Source organism: Odocoileus virginianus, chromosome 15 (assembly GCF_023699985.2).
Source record: "Odocoileus virginianus isolate 20LAN1187 ecotype Illinois chromosome 15, Ovbor_1.2, whole genome shotgun sequence".
NCBI classification, from domain to species: domain Eukaryota; kingdom Metazoa; phylum Chordata; class Mammalia; order Artiodactyla; family Cervidae; genus Odocoileus; species Odocoileus virginianus.
The window spans coordinates 58,556,896-58,575,134 of NC_069688.1; the positions used below are offsets into that span (position 1 = coordinate 58,556,896).

Below are 18,239 nucleotides of genomic sequence, written 5' to 3' on the forward strand. Positions count from 1 at the left end.
TCTTTACCAGCTGAGCCACAGGGAAGCTCACTTCATAAATAGATGTATGAGGGATGAAACATTTCTCAGATTCTTGATAACTAAAATATTTAAATCGGGGGCTTTAATTGCAACAATTTGTATTTGCCCACAAAAACATGTTTCCCGGAACAACCTGCCACTTCACAGATGTGAAAACTTTTCTACACCCTGGAATTCACACTCAAGCTTGCACGGGCCAGGAAGGGGATAGACACCAATTATAAGGAACTCTCTTGCCTCCAAACCTCCATCCTCAAAACTTCCATTTTTCTTAAGCAAAGGAACTTCAAAACTGTGAGATTACAATTAATTTTTAAATGAGATTCATTTTCTCCATTTCATGCTATATTGTGTAATGACATGACATCTGTGTGACCTTATTACTACAATTCTAACAATTTGTGTTTTTTAAGAAAATCTCTGAAGATTTCTCTGCTTCACAGAGTCATTATAGGATTAAAATGAAGAGTTCTTTAAGAGGGATCAGTGTGTAGCCTTCTTTTACAAGCTACAACCCAAATCTTTGTAAGAGAAAATACTATCAGCAACACCCTGGCCATGAACAAATCTCACTTTTTAAAAGGAAGTTCTTATGTCAGAGACTCATAGTATTTCCTTGTGTTCACATCTGGAATTTGAAATTTGTCCATGTTTTTCAAAAAAAATAAAAACATGGCTACTCATTCTATCTAACTGGATAAAGTTTTGTTTTTTTTTCTCACAATTGGCAGATTAATTTTTCTACTTGGCTAAGGAAGTTGTGAATTCAGGTTTAGTTTAGCGTAGCTCACTAAGATTTCTTTTCACTTGATCGGGGAAAGGTGTTGTCTGGGATATCATTACTTCTTTTTTCCTTTCTCTTTCTTCCCCTCTCCAGTTGTTTTGTCTTGCCCACTTTAGACTATCGGTCTAGTGGAGAGATGTTGACAAAACAGAACAAAATTATGAGAGAAAAAGCGGTGGAAGCCAGCCTGAGATGCAGCTCTCCCAGCATTAATTCCAGGTAGAGAAATTTAAACAGCTTGATTTGCTTTCTTTTTTTCTTTTTTATGTGATATGTTCGTATGGGCTTCCCAGGTGTAGTGCACAGGTAAAGAATCCACGTGCCAATGCAGGAAGCAAAGGTTCAAAGAGATGCGAGTTCTGCTCCGCGGATGGGGAAGACCCCCCGGAGTAGGAAATGGCAACCCACTCCAGGCAAGAGCCTGGAAAATTCCCTGGACAGAAGCGCCTGGAAGGCTACTGTCCATGGGGCCCGCAACCAGTGCAACGTGACTCAGCACTCACGCGCGCCAGGTTGGTATTAATCTTTGAACAACAAACAGGTGAACGAATTACTTCGTTTAAAAAAAGGACTCCAGCTAAGGCCAGTGTTTCCTCTGGGTCCCGCTCCCCACCCTCCCTCTCCCGCTCGTCACCAGGCCGGCCGGTGTGTGCTGGGTCCTTCTCTCTATTTTCATGCAACTTGGACTCTCTGCGATCTCATGGACTATATAGTCCATGGAATTCTCCAGACCAGAAAACTGGAGTGGGTAGCCTTTCCCTTTTCCAGGGGATCTTCCCAACCCAGAGATCGAACCCAGGTCTCCCGCATCGCGGGCGGATTCTTTACCAGCTGAGCCACGAGGAAGCCCGACTTTCACTGGAAACTCACAAGAATGTGCAACTTGTGAGAACCACGCAGGCGCTCACCGTGCCGCTCCACACGGGCACAAACGTACCCCAGGGCTTCTCCCGAGGGCAGCTGGACGTGATCGCCCCGCTTCATCCCAGTCCCGGGAAGCCGCAGCCCCCGCCCCGGGCCCAGCGTCTGCAGGAGCCCCGCGCCTCGCTCCCGCACGGGGGCCGCGGGGCCCCACGGCGCTCCTCCCCGCGCCCGGGACGCCGCGTCCGCGCTCCGCGAGCCCCCTGGACGGGGCTCTTGCAGGGGACACGCAGGGCCCCCGGCCCTTTCGGCGCTGCCTTACCCGCCGGGGACCGCGACCCCAAGAAAAGAGAAGCTGGCTTAGCACCGCCATGTCTGGCCTCCCCAGGTCTGGCCGGAAATGCGCGCGCGAAGGGAGGCGGGTCAGAGAGCCCCAAGTTGGCAGGACTGGGCTGGCCAGGGAGGACCCGTCTGGGCGCCTGGGGCTCCCCGCCCCACCCCGGGTCAGAGCCCAGGCCTCTCCAGCGCTTTTTTGTGCTCCAATTACCTTTGTTTTCCCGATTGCTGTTGTTGTTTTAATAGGGTCTTTAATGGAGGTTCATCTGTCCCTCTGTGAGTGCGCGACTTACTGTGCCAGAAGTCTGAAGACTGCAGAAACGCATGACATGGATACACGTGTGATTTAGCGACTAAGTCCTCTCTGACTCTTTGGCACCCCCATGGACTGTGGTGGTAGGGTAAGGAAGTTAGAGAAGGCGAGGTTCAGAAAAAAGAACCAGACCGGCACTTTATAGGAACAGATCACCTTTAATGAGGCGAGAAGGGGCAGCAGTCAGATGAGTGAGCTGCCGCACTAACCCAAGAAAAGACTAAGTATATATAGTCATGCATGTGGAAATCTGCTGTCCTAAGGGGGCTGTTTTTCTCCGAGGTTGTTCTCTTAAAGGGCTGAGGCAAGGAATTCTGGAGATCGGCAGAGCTCTGGGACCAGCTGGGAGCTGGGCGTAATCAACCTCAATGTCCACTTTTTCCCCTTCCTTTGGGAGGGTTCTTTGTTTTGCATAGAATGGTGGGGAGGACCTGGAGGGAAGTTCTAACTCCGGGCTATTTTGAGCCGTGTAACTTTCCTTCAGTAGTTGCCCACCAGGCTCCTGTCTGGGGTTTCCCTTGCAAGAATACTGGAGTAGGTTGCCATTTCTTTCTCCAGAGGATCTTTCTGATCTAGAGGTAGAACCTGCCTCTCCTGCATTGGCAGGCGAATTCTTTATCCCTGAGTCACCAGGGAACCCCTTTGTATACACTGCCAGAGTGCTAATGCCTTTTCAGTAGTTTGTTTATTCTTTAAGTGAATGTTTATGTCGAAGCTGAACCACTCATCATCAGAGTAATAATATGTTAGAGTTAAGACACAATCTCTCTTTGCTTAAGGTAAGTGGCTGAAATCTAATAGAAGCTGCAGCTGCTGGGCAGCTTTGACTTTTCCAGAGACACCCCGCGCTTAGTCTCTTGGCAGAGACACAGCGGGAGTCTGACCCTGGGGCTTGGCTTTTTCTCACCAAGAGAGTAGTAATATACACCTCGGAAGTAAAGGCAGCTCTCTGTTGTATCATCCTACCTCTTAGCGTAATGCACCTGTTGACATCCTGTGTAAGCACAGATCACATCTCTTCCCCACTTCTAAAATGTGAATGTTATACATACCTGGAGGAGGGCCTGGCAACTCGCTCCAGTATTCTTGCCTGGAGAACCCCATGGACGGTATAAAAAGGCGAAAGACACTTAAAGATGAACTCCCCATCGGTAGGTGTCCAATGCACTACTGGGAAAGAACAGAGAGCAATTCCTAATAGTTCCAGAAAGAATGAAGTGGCTGGGCCAAAGCAAGGATGACATTCAGCTATGAATGTGTCTTGGTGGTGAAAAAAATCTGATACCATAAAGAATACTACAGCATAGGAACCTGGAATGTTTGGTTCATGAGTCGAGGTAAGTTGGCTGTGGTGAAGCAGGAGATGGCAAGGTGAACATTGGCATTTTAGGAATCAGTGAACTAAAATGGACAGGAATGGGTGTATTTAATTCAGATGACCATTTTCTCTACAACTGTGGGCAAGAATCTCTTAGAAGAAATGTAGCCCTCACAGTCAACAGAAGAGTCTCAATTGCAGTACTTGGTTGTAATATCAAAAACAAAAGAATGATCTCAGTTCATTTCTAAGGTAAACCATTCAACATCACAGTAAATAAAATCTATACCCCAACTACTAATGCCACAGAAGCTGAGGCTGCACGGCCCTATGAAGACCTACAAGAACTAACTTCAGGAACTAACACACACACACACACACACATATATATATGTCCTTTTTGTGATAGGGGAGTAGAATGCAAAAGTAGGAAGTCCAGAGATATCTGAAGTAACAGGCAAGTTTGGCCGTGGAGTACAAAGTGAAGCATGACAACGGCTAGCAGAGTTTTGCCAAGAGAATGCACTCATAGCAAACACCTTTTTCCAACAGCACAAGAGACAACTTCACACATGGGCATCACTAAATAAATGGTCAATACCAAAATACATGCATTATATACTTGGCAGCTGAAGATGGAGAAGCTCTATACAGCCAGAAAAACAAGATCTGGAGTTGACTGGGGCTCAGATCATGAACTCCTTATTGCAAAATTCAGACTTAAATTGAAGAAAGTAAGGAAAACCATTCAGCTATTCAGGTATAACCTATAAAATCCCTTATGATTATGCAGAAGAAGTGACAAATAGATTGACGAGATTGGATCTGATAGGCAGAGTGCCTGAAGAGCTATGGGCAGAAGTTTATAACATTGTACAGAAGTCAGTGACTAAAACCATCTTAAAGAAAAAGAAATGCAAGAAGACGAAGTGGTTTTCTGAGGAGGCTTTGCAAATAACTGAGGAAAGAAGAGAAGCAAAAGGCAAGGGAGAAAGGCAAAGATATACGCATCTGAATGCAGAGTTCCAGACAATAGCAAGGAGAGATAAGAAGGCCTTCTTAAATGAGCAAGGCAAAAAATAGAGGAAAACAATAAAATGGGATAGAATAGAGATGTCTTCAAGAAAATCAGAGATAGTAAGGGGAAATTTCATGCAAGGATGGACATGATAAAGGGCAGAAACAGTATGGACATAACGGAAACAGAAGATATTAAGCAGACATGGCAAGAATATATAAACAAGAACTATACAAAAAAGGTCTTAATGACCTGGATGACGTGATGGTGTGATCACTCACCTAGAGCCAGACATCCTGGAGTGTGAAGGCAAGTGGGCCTTAGGAAGCATTACTATGAACAAAGCTAGTGGAGGTGATGGAATTCCAGCTGAGCTATTTCAGATCCTAAAAGATGATGCTGTTAAAGTGCTGCACTCAAATTTGGAAGTGCTGTCAGCAAATTTGGAAAAACTCAGCAGTGTCCACAGGCCTGGAAAATGTCAGTTTTCATACCAGTCCCAAAGAAGGGCAATGCCAAGAATGTTCAAACTACCATACAGTTGGGCTCATTTAACATGCCAGTAAGGTTACACTCAAAATCCTTCAAGCTAGTCTTCAGCAGTACATGAACTGAGAACTTCCAGGTATACAACCTGGGTTTTGAAAGTGCAGGGAACCAGATATCAAATTGCTAGCATTTTTGGATCATGAATGGAGAAAATAAGGACATTGCAGAAAAATATCCACTTCTGCTTCACTGCCTATGACAAATGACTGTGTGGATCACAACAAACTGTGGAAAATTCTTAAAGAGATAGGAGTACCAGACTACTGTACCTGTCTCCTAAGAAACCTATATGCACATCCAGCAGCAACAGTTAGAACCAGACATGAAACAGTGGACTGGTTCCAAATTGGGAAAGGAGTACAACAAAGCTCTATATTGTCACCCTGCTTATTTAACTTCTATGCAGTGTACATCATGTGAAATGCCAGGCTGGATGAATTGCAAGCTGGAATCAAGTTTGCCAGGAGAAATATCAACAACCTGAGATAAGCAGATAGTTCCATACTAATGGCAAAAAGTGAAGAGGAGCTAAAGAGCCTCATGATGAAGGTGCAAGAGGAGAATGATAAAACTGACTTGAAACTCAACATTTGAAAAGCAAAGATCATGGTATCTGGTCCTATCCGTTCATTGCAAATAGAAGGTGGGAAAGTGGAAATAGTGACAGCGTTTATTTTCTTGGGCTCCAAAGTCACCCGGGGCAGTGACTGTAGCCGTGAAATTAAAAGATGCTTGCTCCTTGGAAGGAAAGCTATGACAAACCTAGACAGTGTATTACAAAGCAGAGACATCACTTTGCTAAACAAAAGATGTTATAGGCAAAACTCTGGTTTTACCAGTAGTCGTGTATGGATGTGATAGTTGGACCGTTCTGATGGCTGAGAGCTAAAGAACTGATGCTTTCAAATTGTGGTGCTGGAGTAGACTCTTGATAGTCCCTTGGACAGCAAGGAGATCAAATCAGTCAATCCTAAAAGAAATCAACCTTGAGTATTCATTGGAAAGACTGATGCTTACGCTGAAGCTTCAATACTTTGGCCACCTGATGTGAAGAGTCAACTCATTGGAAAAGACCCTCATGTTGGGTAATATTGAAGGCAAAAGGAGATGTGGTCAGCAAAGTATCAGATGTTAAATAGCATCACCAACTCAATGGCCATGAATCTGAGCAAATGCTGGGAGATAGTGGAGGACAGAGGAGCCTGCTGTGCTACAGTCCATGAGACAAAAAGTGGTACAGGATTCAGTGACTGAACAACAACAACATCAACACTGTAGATAAATAAGATTTATTGAGAAGTTTGTGAACTGTGAGCTTCCAGATGCTCAAGCTGGTTTCAGAAAAGGCAGAGGAACCAGAGATCAAATTGCCAACATCTGTTGGAACATCAAAAAACCAAGAGAATTCCAGAAAAACATCTACTTCTGCTTCATTGACTATGCCAAAGCCTTTGACTGTGTGGATCACAACAAACTGTGGAAAATTCTGAAAGAGATGGGAATACCAGACCACCTTACCTGCCTCCTGAGAAATCTGTGTGCAGGTCAAGAAGCAACAGTTAGAACCGAACATGGAACAAAAGATTGGTTCCAACAGGAAAGGAGTACATCAAGGCTGTATATTGTCAACCTGCTTATTTAACTTATATGCAGAGTACATCATGTGAAGTGCTGGGCTGGATAAAGCACAGTCTGGAATCAAGATTGCCGGGAGAAATATCAATAACTTCATATATACAGATGACACCACTGTTATGGCAGAAAGCAAAGAACTAAAGAGCCTCTTGATGAAAGTGAAAAAGGAGAGTGAAAAAGCTGGCTTAAAAAAACTCAACATTCAGAAAACTAAGATCAGTTTTTGTCCCTGCCTTCTGTACAGTGTTACTAACTTTTATCCATTGTCCTTTAGGCACTTTGTCTATCTGATCTAATCTCTTGAATCTGTTTGTCACTTTCACTGTATAATGTAAGGGATTTGATTTATGTCATACCTGAAAGGCCTAGTGGTTTTCCCTACCTTCTTCAACTTAACTCTGAATTTTGCAATAAGGAGTTCATTATCTGAGCCACAGTCAGCTCCCAGTCTTGTTTTTGCTGGCAGTATACAGCTTCTCCGTCTTCAGCTGCGAAGAACATAATGCATGTATTTTGGTATTGACCATCTGGTGATGTCCATGTGTTGAATCATCTCTGTGTTGTTGGAAGAGGGTGTTTGCTATGACCAGTGCCCTTTCAATGGCAAAACTCTGTTAGCCTTTGCCCTGCTTCATTTTGGACTCAAGGCCAAACTTGCCTATTACTCCAAGTATCTCTGGACTTCCTCCTTTTGCATTCCAATCCCCTATGATGAAAAAGATATATCTTTTTGGTGTTACTTCTTGACGGTCTTCTAGATCTTCACAGAACCTTTCAACTTAATCTTCTTTAGCATTAGTGGTTGGGGCATAGACTTGGATTTCTGTGATTTTGAATGGTTTGCCTTGGAAATGAACTGAATTTGTCCTGTCTTTTTTAGATTTCACTCAAGTTCTGCATTTTGACTCTTTTGTTGACTATGAGAGTTGCTCCTTTCTTCCAAGGGATTCTTGCCCACAGTCATAGATATAATGGTCATCTGAATTAAATTCACCCATTCTCATTCATTTTAGTTCACTGATTCCTAAAATATCAATCTTCACTGTTGCCGTATTCTGCTTGACCACTTCCAATTTTCCTTGATTCACGGACCTAACATTCCAGGTTCCTATAAAATATTCTTTACAGAGTCAGACTTTGCTTTCCTCCATTAGACAGATCCACAACTGGATGTCATTTTCACTCTGGCTCAGTCTCTTCATTCCTTCTGGAGCTGTTTCTCTGCTCTTCTCCGGTAGCATATTGGACACCTGCTGACCCGGGTGGGGTGGGGGGCTTTCATCTTTCAGTGCTGTATCTTTTTGCCTTTTTCTGCTGTTCATGGTGTTCTCAAGGCAAGAATGCTCAAGTGGTTTGCCATTCCTTTCTTCCATGAACCAAGTTTTGTCAGAACTCTCCACCATGACCTGTTCATCTTAGTTGGCCCTGCAAGGCATGGGTCATAGGTTCATTGATTTGCCCAAGTCTGTGATCCATACGATCCTTTTGGTTAGCTTCCTGTGACTGTCGTTTTCATTCTGACTGCCCTCTGATGGGTAAGGATAAGAAGCTTGTGCAAGCTTCCTGATGGGCGGGGCTGTGCTCCCTCCCTGTAGTTTGGCCTGAGGCCCAACTATGCTAGTGGTGATGGTGACCTCCCCCAGAAGGACTTATGCCAGGATACCATGCCTCCCAGGTCTGCTGCATTCAGTGCCCCGACCCCGTGGCAGGCCAGTGGCAAGCCACACCTCCATCAGAGACTCCCAGACACTCACGGGCAGGTCGGCCTCTGTCTTTGGTGGAGTCTCTCCTCCTTCCTAGGTCCTGGTGCGCACAAGGTTTTGTCTGCGCCCTCCAAGCGTCTCTGTTTCCCCAGTCCTGTGGAAGTTCTGCGATCAAATCCCACTGGCCTTCAAAGTCAGATTCCTGGGCCGGGGGGGGAGGATTCCCAGTCTCTTTGCCAGACACCTAGGCTGGGAAGTTGTTGTGGGGCCTTTCACAGCAGTGTGAGAACTTCTTTGGTATAGTTGTTCTCCATTTCGTGGATCGCCCACCCAGTGGCTCTCCACTGAGGCTAATGGCAAGCTCCTCCAAGAGGACTTTCGCCACATGCGGAGCCTCCCAGGATGGCTGCTGCCACAGTCCCTGTCCCCGGGACAGACCACTGCCAACCCCCGCCTCTGCAGGAGACCCTCAAACACTCACAGGCAGGTCTGGCTCAGTCTCTTTGGGGGTCATAGCTCCTTTCCCTGGGCCCTGGTGCACACAATGTTTGTTTGTACCCTCCAAGCATCTCTGGTGGGTGCATTAGTACTGTTAGGGAGATAATCTTCCTAATTTATCTGAAAAAACTACTGGAAACCTAGGAGTTTCCAATCTTTGAAGGGATCAGATACAGAGAAAGGGTAAATGTTTCAATTTTGCTTACAAAAGTATAATTTTGCTAAGTTACTGTAAGTCATAATTAGTTTGAGGGTAAGGGTTTCCTTACACCTGGAAAACAGATTCAAGCCAGTAATTTTTCATGTAGAAACCATAAAAGTTATAAGCACATTGACCAGCCCATGCAGTCCTTTTGTTAACCTTTTGTGAAGTCATCCGGTTTCCCATTAGAATCCTTCAATTTTTTATCCAGTTCAGCATTATGGTCTGAAAGTCAGAAACTAGTATTTGTTCAAAAGTCCCTTCTATAAATTACCTTCAAGAAGAGGCATTTTTGCGAAAGTATCAGAATAAAACCTTAACTGTCTATAATGACAAAACTCTTAAAAAGTCATGCTTAAAATCTGATTACAATGCACTTGACAAAGAAACTCAGTTACTGCTGTCACAACATTTTAATATAGTAACTAGAATTATGACTGATAACATTTTACCAGAACATATAAGAATTTTAGAAACTCCGTATAATTTCTGGGATATATACATATATGTAACATTTACCATATAATAAGTGTAACATTTACCACATAATATAACCTGAATATATTTACTACTCATTTGACAATATTTCCCATGTAATTCAACATATCAAATATACCTAATTAGTTTAATATCTCTCTTTGGGATGTTTCAAGGGTCCTTTGAAATATTATAAAGTTAGCTAGAAGTCAAAAAGGCTTCATTAGAATTTAAGAAGTTTTGTCCGTAAATATCAAAAAGGCTTAGAACACTCAGTCAGATAGAATTGTAAGTCTCTGTGAAACAATAGTTATTTACTTAGCCAAATTAACAACCAAAGATTTCAAAAGCAAATACAGATCAGTTAAGAGGAAAAGAAACTTAAAATCTAATTATTATCAAAGGCAGTTCAACATCTAATGAAAGCTTGTCCTCTTAACAGAGAGAAAAGGCAAATTCAAGTTTTGTATCAGCTTACTTTTAAATTAATTTACTAAATTAAATTTATTTTAAACTTAGTCAATCCTGACCAAGCCCAAAACTCTTTCTCAGGGTCCACTTTCCACAAAATTTTTATCACTTTCTGTACCCATTACGTTATTCTCCCATCCTGAAACAGTCACTTGTAAGTCAGACCTACTTCCTTTTAGCTTAAAAAAATACAATTCTGTTTCTCATACCTTCTTTACAGAAAACACACTTCCTACTTCCCTTAAGCAGCTAAGAACTGACATTTATATTAGCATTCTATAGATTGATGAGCATTAATACCCCTGATAATTTCCAAAAACCTTTGCTTATCTTATAGAAAACATCTCAGGATAGCACCATACATTTTTTTTCATTAATAGTATAAAATTTCTTTAGTTTCTCTGTAAGAAGAAATTAGTGTTCAATAATAAATGCAAAATCTTATTTTGTTTGGCAATGACCTACCTATTCAATAAACTTCCATTATTTAGTTTAGCACAACCCTAGAAATTTCAACTTACCAAAATCCTGGGTCAGAAAGATCCCCTGGAGTAGGAAATGACAACCTATTCCACTTTTGCCTGGAAAATTTGTTGGACAGCAGAGCCAGAAGCTGCCATCCATGGAATCAAAAGAGCTGGACACAACGGAGCAAATAAACCACCACCACCACAACACAGCAGAGAGACTAAATAGATATTGTTAAAGCATAATGATTCTGAACAGAGTTTATCTAAAAACTCTTATCTCATTACATTTTCTTTCCTTAAACATCTCTTCACATTGGTAGTTTCCTTGCTGACAAATTTGTAACAGATAGAACAAGATTTTATTTAACTCATATTAAACCTAGGCAGAATGAAAATATTATGCTTAATATTGATGACTCTTAGACATGTTTATCATAATTAGATCAACAAACAAACGTTAATACCAGGTAGTAATTTAATACTGAATGTTTCCCAGTTCATGTGAACCTGAAAATCATTCATTATGACTTCAGTAATTCATAATTGCTTAATTTCTCTTATATTTAGAATTGTTTTATTTGTAAGTGCTCACTTTTCTTTAGGCCAATTAGATTAGAGCTCATTTACAAATTAACCTCCAGCAATATTATCCAAAGACAAAGACACATACTGAGGCATATATGTATCCAAACATACACAGCGAGAGATCTAGCTTCATTTTCTAAACTTAGTTATGAATCAGATATCACAATATAAAACTCACTGATTTGTAAATAAAGAACTAAAGAGCCTCTTGATGAAAGTGAAAGAGGAGAGTGAAAAAGTTGGTTTAAAACTCAACATTCAGAAAGCTAAGATCATGGCATCCAATCCCATCACTTCATGGCAAATAGATGGGGAAACAATGGAAACAGTGAGAGAGTTTATTTTTGGGGGTTCCAAAATGACTGCAGATGGTAACTGCAGCCATGAAATTAAAAGACACTTGCTCCTTGGAAGAAAAGCTATGACCAACCTAGACAGCATATTGAAAAGCAGAGACGTTACTTAGCCAACAATGGTCCATCTAGTCAAAGCTATGGTTTTCCAGTAGTCATGTATGGATGTGAGAGTTGGACTGTAAATAAAGCTGAGCACCGAAGAATTGATGCTTCTGAACTGTGGTGTTGGAGAAGACTCTTGAGAGTTCCTTGGACTGCAAGGAGATCAAACAAGTCAACCCTAAAAGAAATCAGTCCTGAATATTCATTGGAGGGACTGATGCTGAAGCTGAAACTCCAATACTTTGGCCACCTGATGTGAAGAACAGTCTTATTGGAAAAGACCCTGATGCTGGGAAAGATTGAAGGCAGGAGAAGAAGGGGACAATAGAGGATGAGATGGTTGGATGGCATCACTGACTCAATGGACATGAGTTTGAGCAAGCTCTGGAAGTTGGTGATGGACAGGGAAGCCTGGTGTGCTGCAGTCCATAGGGTTGTGAAGAGTCAGACACGACTGAGCGGCTGAACTGAAATGAACTGAATTCTAAATAAAAACTGAAATAAGAAAATTTTGAAAGACTTTGTTCCTCCCCTCATTGCCTCATTTTCAGGAATTAGATATGGTCTAGATAAGGTAATTAGATATCTAAAAATGATTTATACATTAGAGATGCAAAAATGATTTAGACACAGCCCCTACCCTTAGAAACTAGAAAGGAAGGAAAGAAAAGGAAATTAATATTTGTTCAACACCTTCCATACATAGTATGGTATCTCATTTAATGTTAACAATAATACCTCAAGATAGTTATTATTTAAGCCCTATTATATGTCAAAGGAGACTGAGCTACCTTTGTTAGCATGTGATCTGGAGACAGTTAAATCCTAGCTCTATTAAACATATACTCTAGTTTAACATTAGTTAGAAAATAATGGCAGATTAATAGAATTTGGGGAGAAGATAAGATGATCTCTTAAATGCTTTTAAGATAAGGTGAAGGAAACAAAGAAATTGAAGATAGGTTGAAAAAGAGGTAATTCATAAAGCAAAACCTTAGTGGGAATGAGAGGATATGGGCTTAAGAACAAATGTAGGATTTGATTCCAAACTGAAATGTCAGATCACACCATGAAACCAAATATAAGAAGGCTAGAATAAGGAACTTCCTTAGTGGTCCAGTGGTTAAGACTCTGCCCTTCCAATGGAGGGGGGTTTGGGTTTGATCCCCGGTTAGGAAACTAAGATTCCACATGTCACACAGCACAGCCAGAAATTTTTAAAAGAAGGTAAGAGTGAGGTATAGATATAGATTTTAAAAGAAAAGAAGTGTGTCTTTGATATGGATTGATGTAGAGTAGGATCAGAAATTGAAAGGAAGTCCTTGTATCAACTTCCTCAGTAAGATATGATGCCGTATTCTTAGAAGGAAGTTTGGAGATGACTAGATTCCAGGAGATTGGCAAAAGTGTGGGATAACCCTTTTGTTTTATAGAGAATGACTTTAAAAAAAAGAGGAAATGAGATTGATGAATAGTTCTCTGTAGTTCAACTGATACTAGAGTTTATGAGCTTGCATTCTTTTCATATTTTCAAAGGTAGGCAGATTTTATCCAGAAGCCTCAGTATAGAAGGTAGCTGTATGACTGACACATGACTGAAGGGTTGTTCGGACTCATAGAAAAGTGAGCTGTAGGGCCCAAAAATGAGAGCTCAAAGCTCTGAAAATAAAAGTTATTCTGAGAGCTATCCTTAGCACTAAAAGAGGTGAGCTAAAAGTAAAAGTAGTTAAAGCTACAGATCCTGATGTCTATCCTGCATATGATGAGGATAGAAGGATACTGATAACTCGAGTAAAGTGGAGGACTCAAGTGGCTGGATATCCAGAAGAAGCTAAACAGCAGGTGTAGTAGGAATAAGTTCCAGTCAGAAAGGAAGATATTAAGTTTCCGGTGATATAAAGAACTAAACTGTGACCATCAAAGAAGTAGTATGTGTGAAACAGAAATGAAAGTAACAGGAGTTGAAAGTCAAAGAAATGTGAGCCTAGCTGGTAGAATACACTGTCCAGGTATTTCTTACAATTACTTGAGAATGACAGCAGGAATTGGGATGAAGAAGAAAACCCTGGCACAGAGGGTCCTCAACTGTTGTTGTCGTTCAGTCACTAAGTCATGTCCGACTTTTTTGCGACCCCATGGACTGCAGCCCTCCAGGTTTCCCTGTCCTTCACCATCTCCTGGAGTTGGCACAAACTCATGTCCATTGAGCCAGTGATGCCATCCAAGCTTCTCATTCTCTGTCACCCTGTTCTATTCCTGCCCTCAATCTTTCTGAGTATCAGGGTCTTTTCCAATGAGTTGGCTCTTTGCATCAGGTGGCCAAAGGATTGGAGCTTCAGGATCAGTGTTGTTTTCCCTTAGGATTGGCTGGTTTGATCTCCTTGGCATCCAAGGAACTCTCAAGAGTCTTTTTCTCCAGCGCTGCAGTTGACAGTAACTATAACTTTATAATACATCTTGATAGTTGCTAGTCGTAAGTACTCCAGCTTTATTCTTCTTCAAAATTTCCTTGGCTATTCTCAGCCTTTGAATTTCCATATAGATTTTAGAAACTGCTTATTGATTTCCACTCAAAAATTACCTGGAACATCGTATTAAATTTCGTTGAAACTAAAGATGAATTTCGGGAGAAATGGCATCTTAGTATCAGGGGACTGTGTAATTTCCTCGCTTCTGTCTCGTCACAATAAAAATTTGAAATGATGAACGTTCTTGGCGTGTCACAGATCTCAGACAGACCTTGTTATTGCTCTCAGACAGATCAGTGTTACAGCTCCGTGTTACCACTCAGTTTTATTTAGAAAATAAAAATATATCCTTGAGGCGTGAGGGCATGCCGACCCAAAAGACACGAAGAGAAGAGTGAGAGAAAGAGCGCGCGCGAGAGAGAAAGCATGCACGCGCGGGAGAGACAGACCCCGGGCCCTTTGGCCCCTCTTTTTATAGGTGTTTTTTTTTTTTTTTTTCTCCCCCTGGGCCTGCCTTATGTAAATTGGGCTAGTCAGGAGTGTTGTTTGTTCTACCTGAGGTCCTCACTCGTCCTCAGACCTTCCTTTGTTCTATTTTTGCCGGCTTTTCCCTTCCTTGTCTTCTAGCCACCACCATTCTGGACTCCTTTTTCCTCTTCTAACTACTTAACGTTAGCAATCCATGAACATGGTATATTAACTTGTATTTATTTAGAACTTATTTTAATTTCTGTCAGTAATTTTTTTTTAGTCAATAATGTTCTGTATCACATCTTTTGATTGGGTTCTTACAAGGTATTTGATGACTGTTGGTGCTATTATAGTATCTATTTAAATGTCATTTTCTATTTTCTGGAATAAAGGTATACAACTGAATATTTTAGACATTGTGTTCAGTGATCTTGTTAACATACTTTCCAATTGTTTTAGGTTTTCAATATACATGAGTATGCCATTTGTGAATAATGACTGTCATTTCTTCCTTTCCAATTCATATGCCTTTTCTTTTTCCCTTTTACTGTGTTGGTTAGAGCATCCAAAGCCACGTTTAAAACAAGTGGTATCAGCAAATATGTCCTTATTTCATTCTTGATGTCAGGGGGAAACATTAAATAATTTACCTTAGGTATAATGTAAGTGGAAGTTTTTTGATGGTAAAGTAGATTGGGGAACTACTGGAGTATTAAGGGAGCTTCCCAAGTGGTCCTAGTGAGAGAGTTAAAAGTTAAGCAGTTCGGGGCCTTTAAGGAGTAGGTGAACTTTCTCACTCAAGCTTTCCTTAAGCCTTGTGCAAAAATGTATCTTGCCCAAGAACTGGCCTTTCTTTAGGAGCTAGTGATGACAGAGCACAATGTCTTACTCAAGGAAATGCTTTTCTTAGATTCTATGTTAATGATTATAATTGTAATAAATCTTGCTTGGGAGCCTGTTCTCAGCAACAATGTATCTCACTCAGAAACATGTTGCAAAGAACATGTTCCTTCTAGCTAATCTTGTACTGAAGTTATTTCAGAATGTGTGGCTTGGGAAAGGATCCAATGGAACTTGTAGTCTTGAAGTGTTCTTTTTATCTATTCTCGGCAGCTAGTTGAAAAGTATATAATGCCCTAGCCACTTCCAGGGCCTTTTGCTGGAGGATTTTCCTATCTTTTCACTTTAATATACCTTTACTGCACAAAAGACTGAGACTGTGTCTTTGCCCCCGGAGTGAAATTTTCTCCTTCAGAGACCACAAACTTGACACCAACCACTGTGTTAATTAAAAAAACAAAAACAAAACAAAACCCTGCCAGTGCAAAAGACTCAAGAGATGTGTGTTTGATCCCACAGTTGGAAAGATCTCCTGGAGGTGGGCATGGTAAGCCACTCCAGTATTCTTGCTTGGAGATACCTATGGGTAGAGGAACCTGTGAAAAGTTTAGGCAGGAAGGCCAGGGGTCTCCAAACGGAGGAAATAGGCTGCAAGTATCAGACATTTTTAATCTCTATTAAGCGGCAGGAGGAAACAAACTAGCATTATATTTTTTCCCCTTCTCTCAGTTCAGTTCAGTTCAGTTGCTCAGTCGTGTCTGACTCTTTGCAACCCCATGAACCGCAGCACACCAGGCCTCCCTGTCCATCACCAACTCCTGGAGTTAACCCAAACTCATGTCCATACAAATTTAAAAAGTGTTTCTCTTAAAATTCTGTGTTGCCATAATAACACCTGGTTCTACCTGAACTTAACTTCTCAAACCTTGAGCTAACCAATGCATTTTTCTTATGGAAATGTTTGTCTTAGGCTATGTTAATGTATGCATTTATCCTAGACTCTGTCTAACTTATATGCAGAGTACATCATGAGAAACACTGGGCTGGAAGAAGCACAAGCTGGAATCAAGATTGCTGGGAGAAATATCAATAACCTCAGATATGCAGATGACACCACCCTTATGGCAGAAAGTGAAGAGGAACTAAAAAGCCTCTTGATGAAAGTGAAAGAGGAGAGTGAAAAAGTTGGCTTAAAGCTTAACATTAAGAAAACTAAGATCATGGCATCTGGTCCCATCACCTCATGGGAAATAGATGGGGAGACAGTGGAAACAGTGTCAGAGTTTATTTTTTGGGCTCCAAAATCACTGCAGATGGTGACTGCAGCCGTGAAATTAAAAGATGCTTACTCCTTGGAAGGAAAGTTATGACCCACCTAGGTAGCATATTAAAAAGCAGAGACATTACTTTGCCAACAAAGGTCCGTCTAGTCAAGGCTATGGTTTTCCCAGTGGTCATGTATGGATGTGAGAGTTGGACTATAAAGAAAGCTGAGCGCTGAAGAATTGATGCTTTTGATCTATGGTGTTGAAGAACATCCTTGAGAGTCCTTTGGACTGCAAGGAGATCCAACCAGTCCATCCTAAAGGAGATAAGTCCTGGGTGTTCATTGGAAGGACTTATGTTGAAGCCAATACTTTGGCTACCTCATGTGAAGAGTTGACTCGTTGGAAAAGACCCTGATGTTGGGAGAGATTGGGGGCAGGAGAAGAAGGGGATGACAGAGGATGAGATGGATGGATGGCATCACTGACTCGATGGGCATGAGTTTGAGTAAACCCCAGGAATTTGTGATGGACAGGGAGGCCTGGCGTGCTGCGATTCATGAGGTCGCAAAGAGTCAGACACGACTGAGCGACTGAACTGAGCTGAACTGTCTTCAAGTCAGTTCCGCCTAAAGGCTCAGAACCGACTTGACAAACCAGTATGTTATACTCATACAATGTTCTCCTAATCTATGTTAATGAAACTACATATTTCTATAGAAATCTGCCTATCTTCAAGATTTATGTCAATCGCTTTATGGCCCAGGATGACTCACCTGGTGCCAATGTTATCTCAGAATGCATGTTGTGGGTGAGGGGCCAGGTGCCATTCTCTGAGTTTTGAGACATTTCCTTTCTCTAATTAGTAGACTACTAGTAGCTATATAATATCTGGCTAAAGACTAGTAGGGGGCACTCATTCTGCCCCCTTCTGATGCCTATGTCAGAAGCCTTCTCTATCTCTTTTATACTTTAATATAACTTTATTATACAAAAGCTCTAAGCAATCAAGCCTTGTCTCTGGCCCCAGGTTTGAATTCTTCTCTGGAGGCCAAAATCCTGGCCTCTTTCGTGGTTCAGCAATAACCTTTCACCTGGAGGGCTACAGTCCATAGAGTTGCAAAGAGTTGGACATGACTGAAGCAACTTAGCAGGCACAGCAGGAGTATTAAGAGAAGCATGGTACAAATACCAGCATGGTACAAGTGAAAAAGGACAGGATGGATCGACGCCCCAGTATTTAACTCCTTATTAGGTGTCAGTGCTTCCCAGGTGGAGCAGAGGTGAAGAAGGATCTCATAGGGCCTGGACTCCATCTCAGGCCTGTCCATGCTGACCATGCTCGGCCGCCTCTCCAATGGACTCTGAACTCTGTGCTTCGTTCCTATGGAAATGACAACAGAAGGATAAGACCCCTCTGGACAGGGGAGTCTTGAAGATCATATCCAGGTTACTCCTCGCCTGAGAGAAAACATACTCTAATCACCCCTGCCTCC

General features: G+C 41.8%; 1 protein-coding gene across 1 annotated transcript in view; it reads right to left on the reverse strand.

The window, feature by feature from the left end:
* Positions 1–2,096, reverse strand: part of DECR1 (2,4-dienoyl-CoA reductase 1) — a 40,141-nt gene extending 38,045 nt beyond the window's left edge. The window contains exon 1 of the mRNA XM_020870019.2: positions 1,989–2,096. Coding sequence (XP_020725678.2) covers positions 1,989–2,039 — 51 coding nt within the window. The 5' untranslated portion in view covers positions 2,040–2,096. The remainder of the gene's footprint in view (positions 1–1,988) is intronic.
* Positions 2,097–18,239: the final 16,143 nt, after the last annotated feature.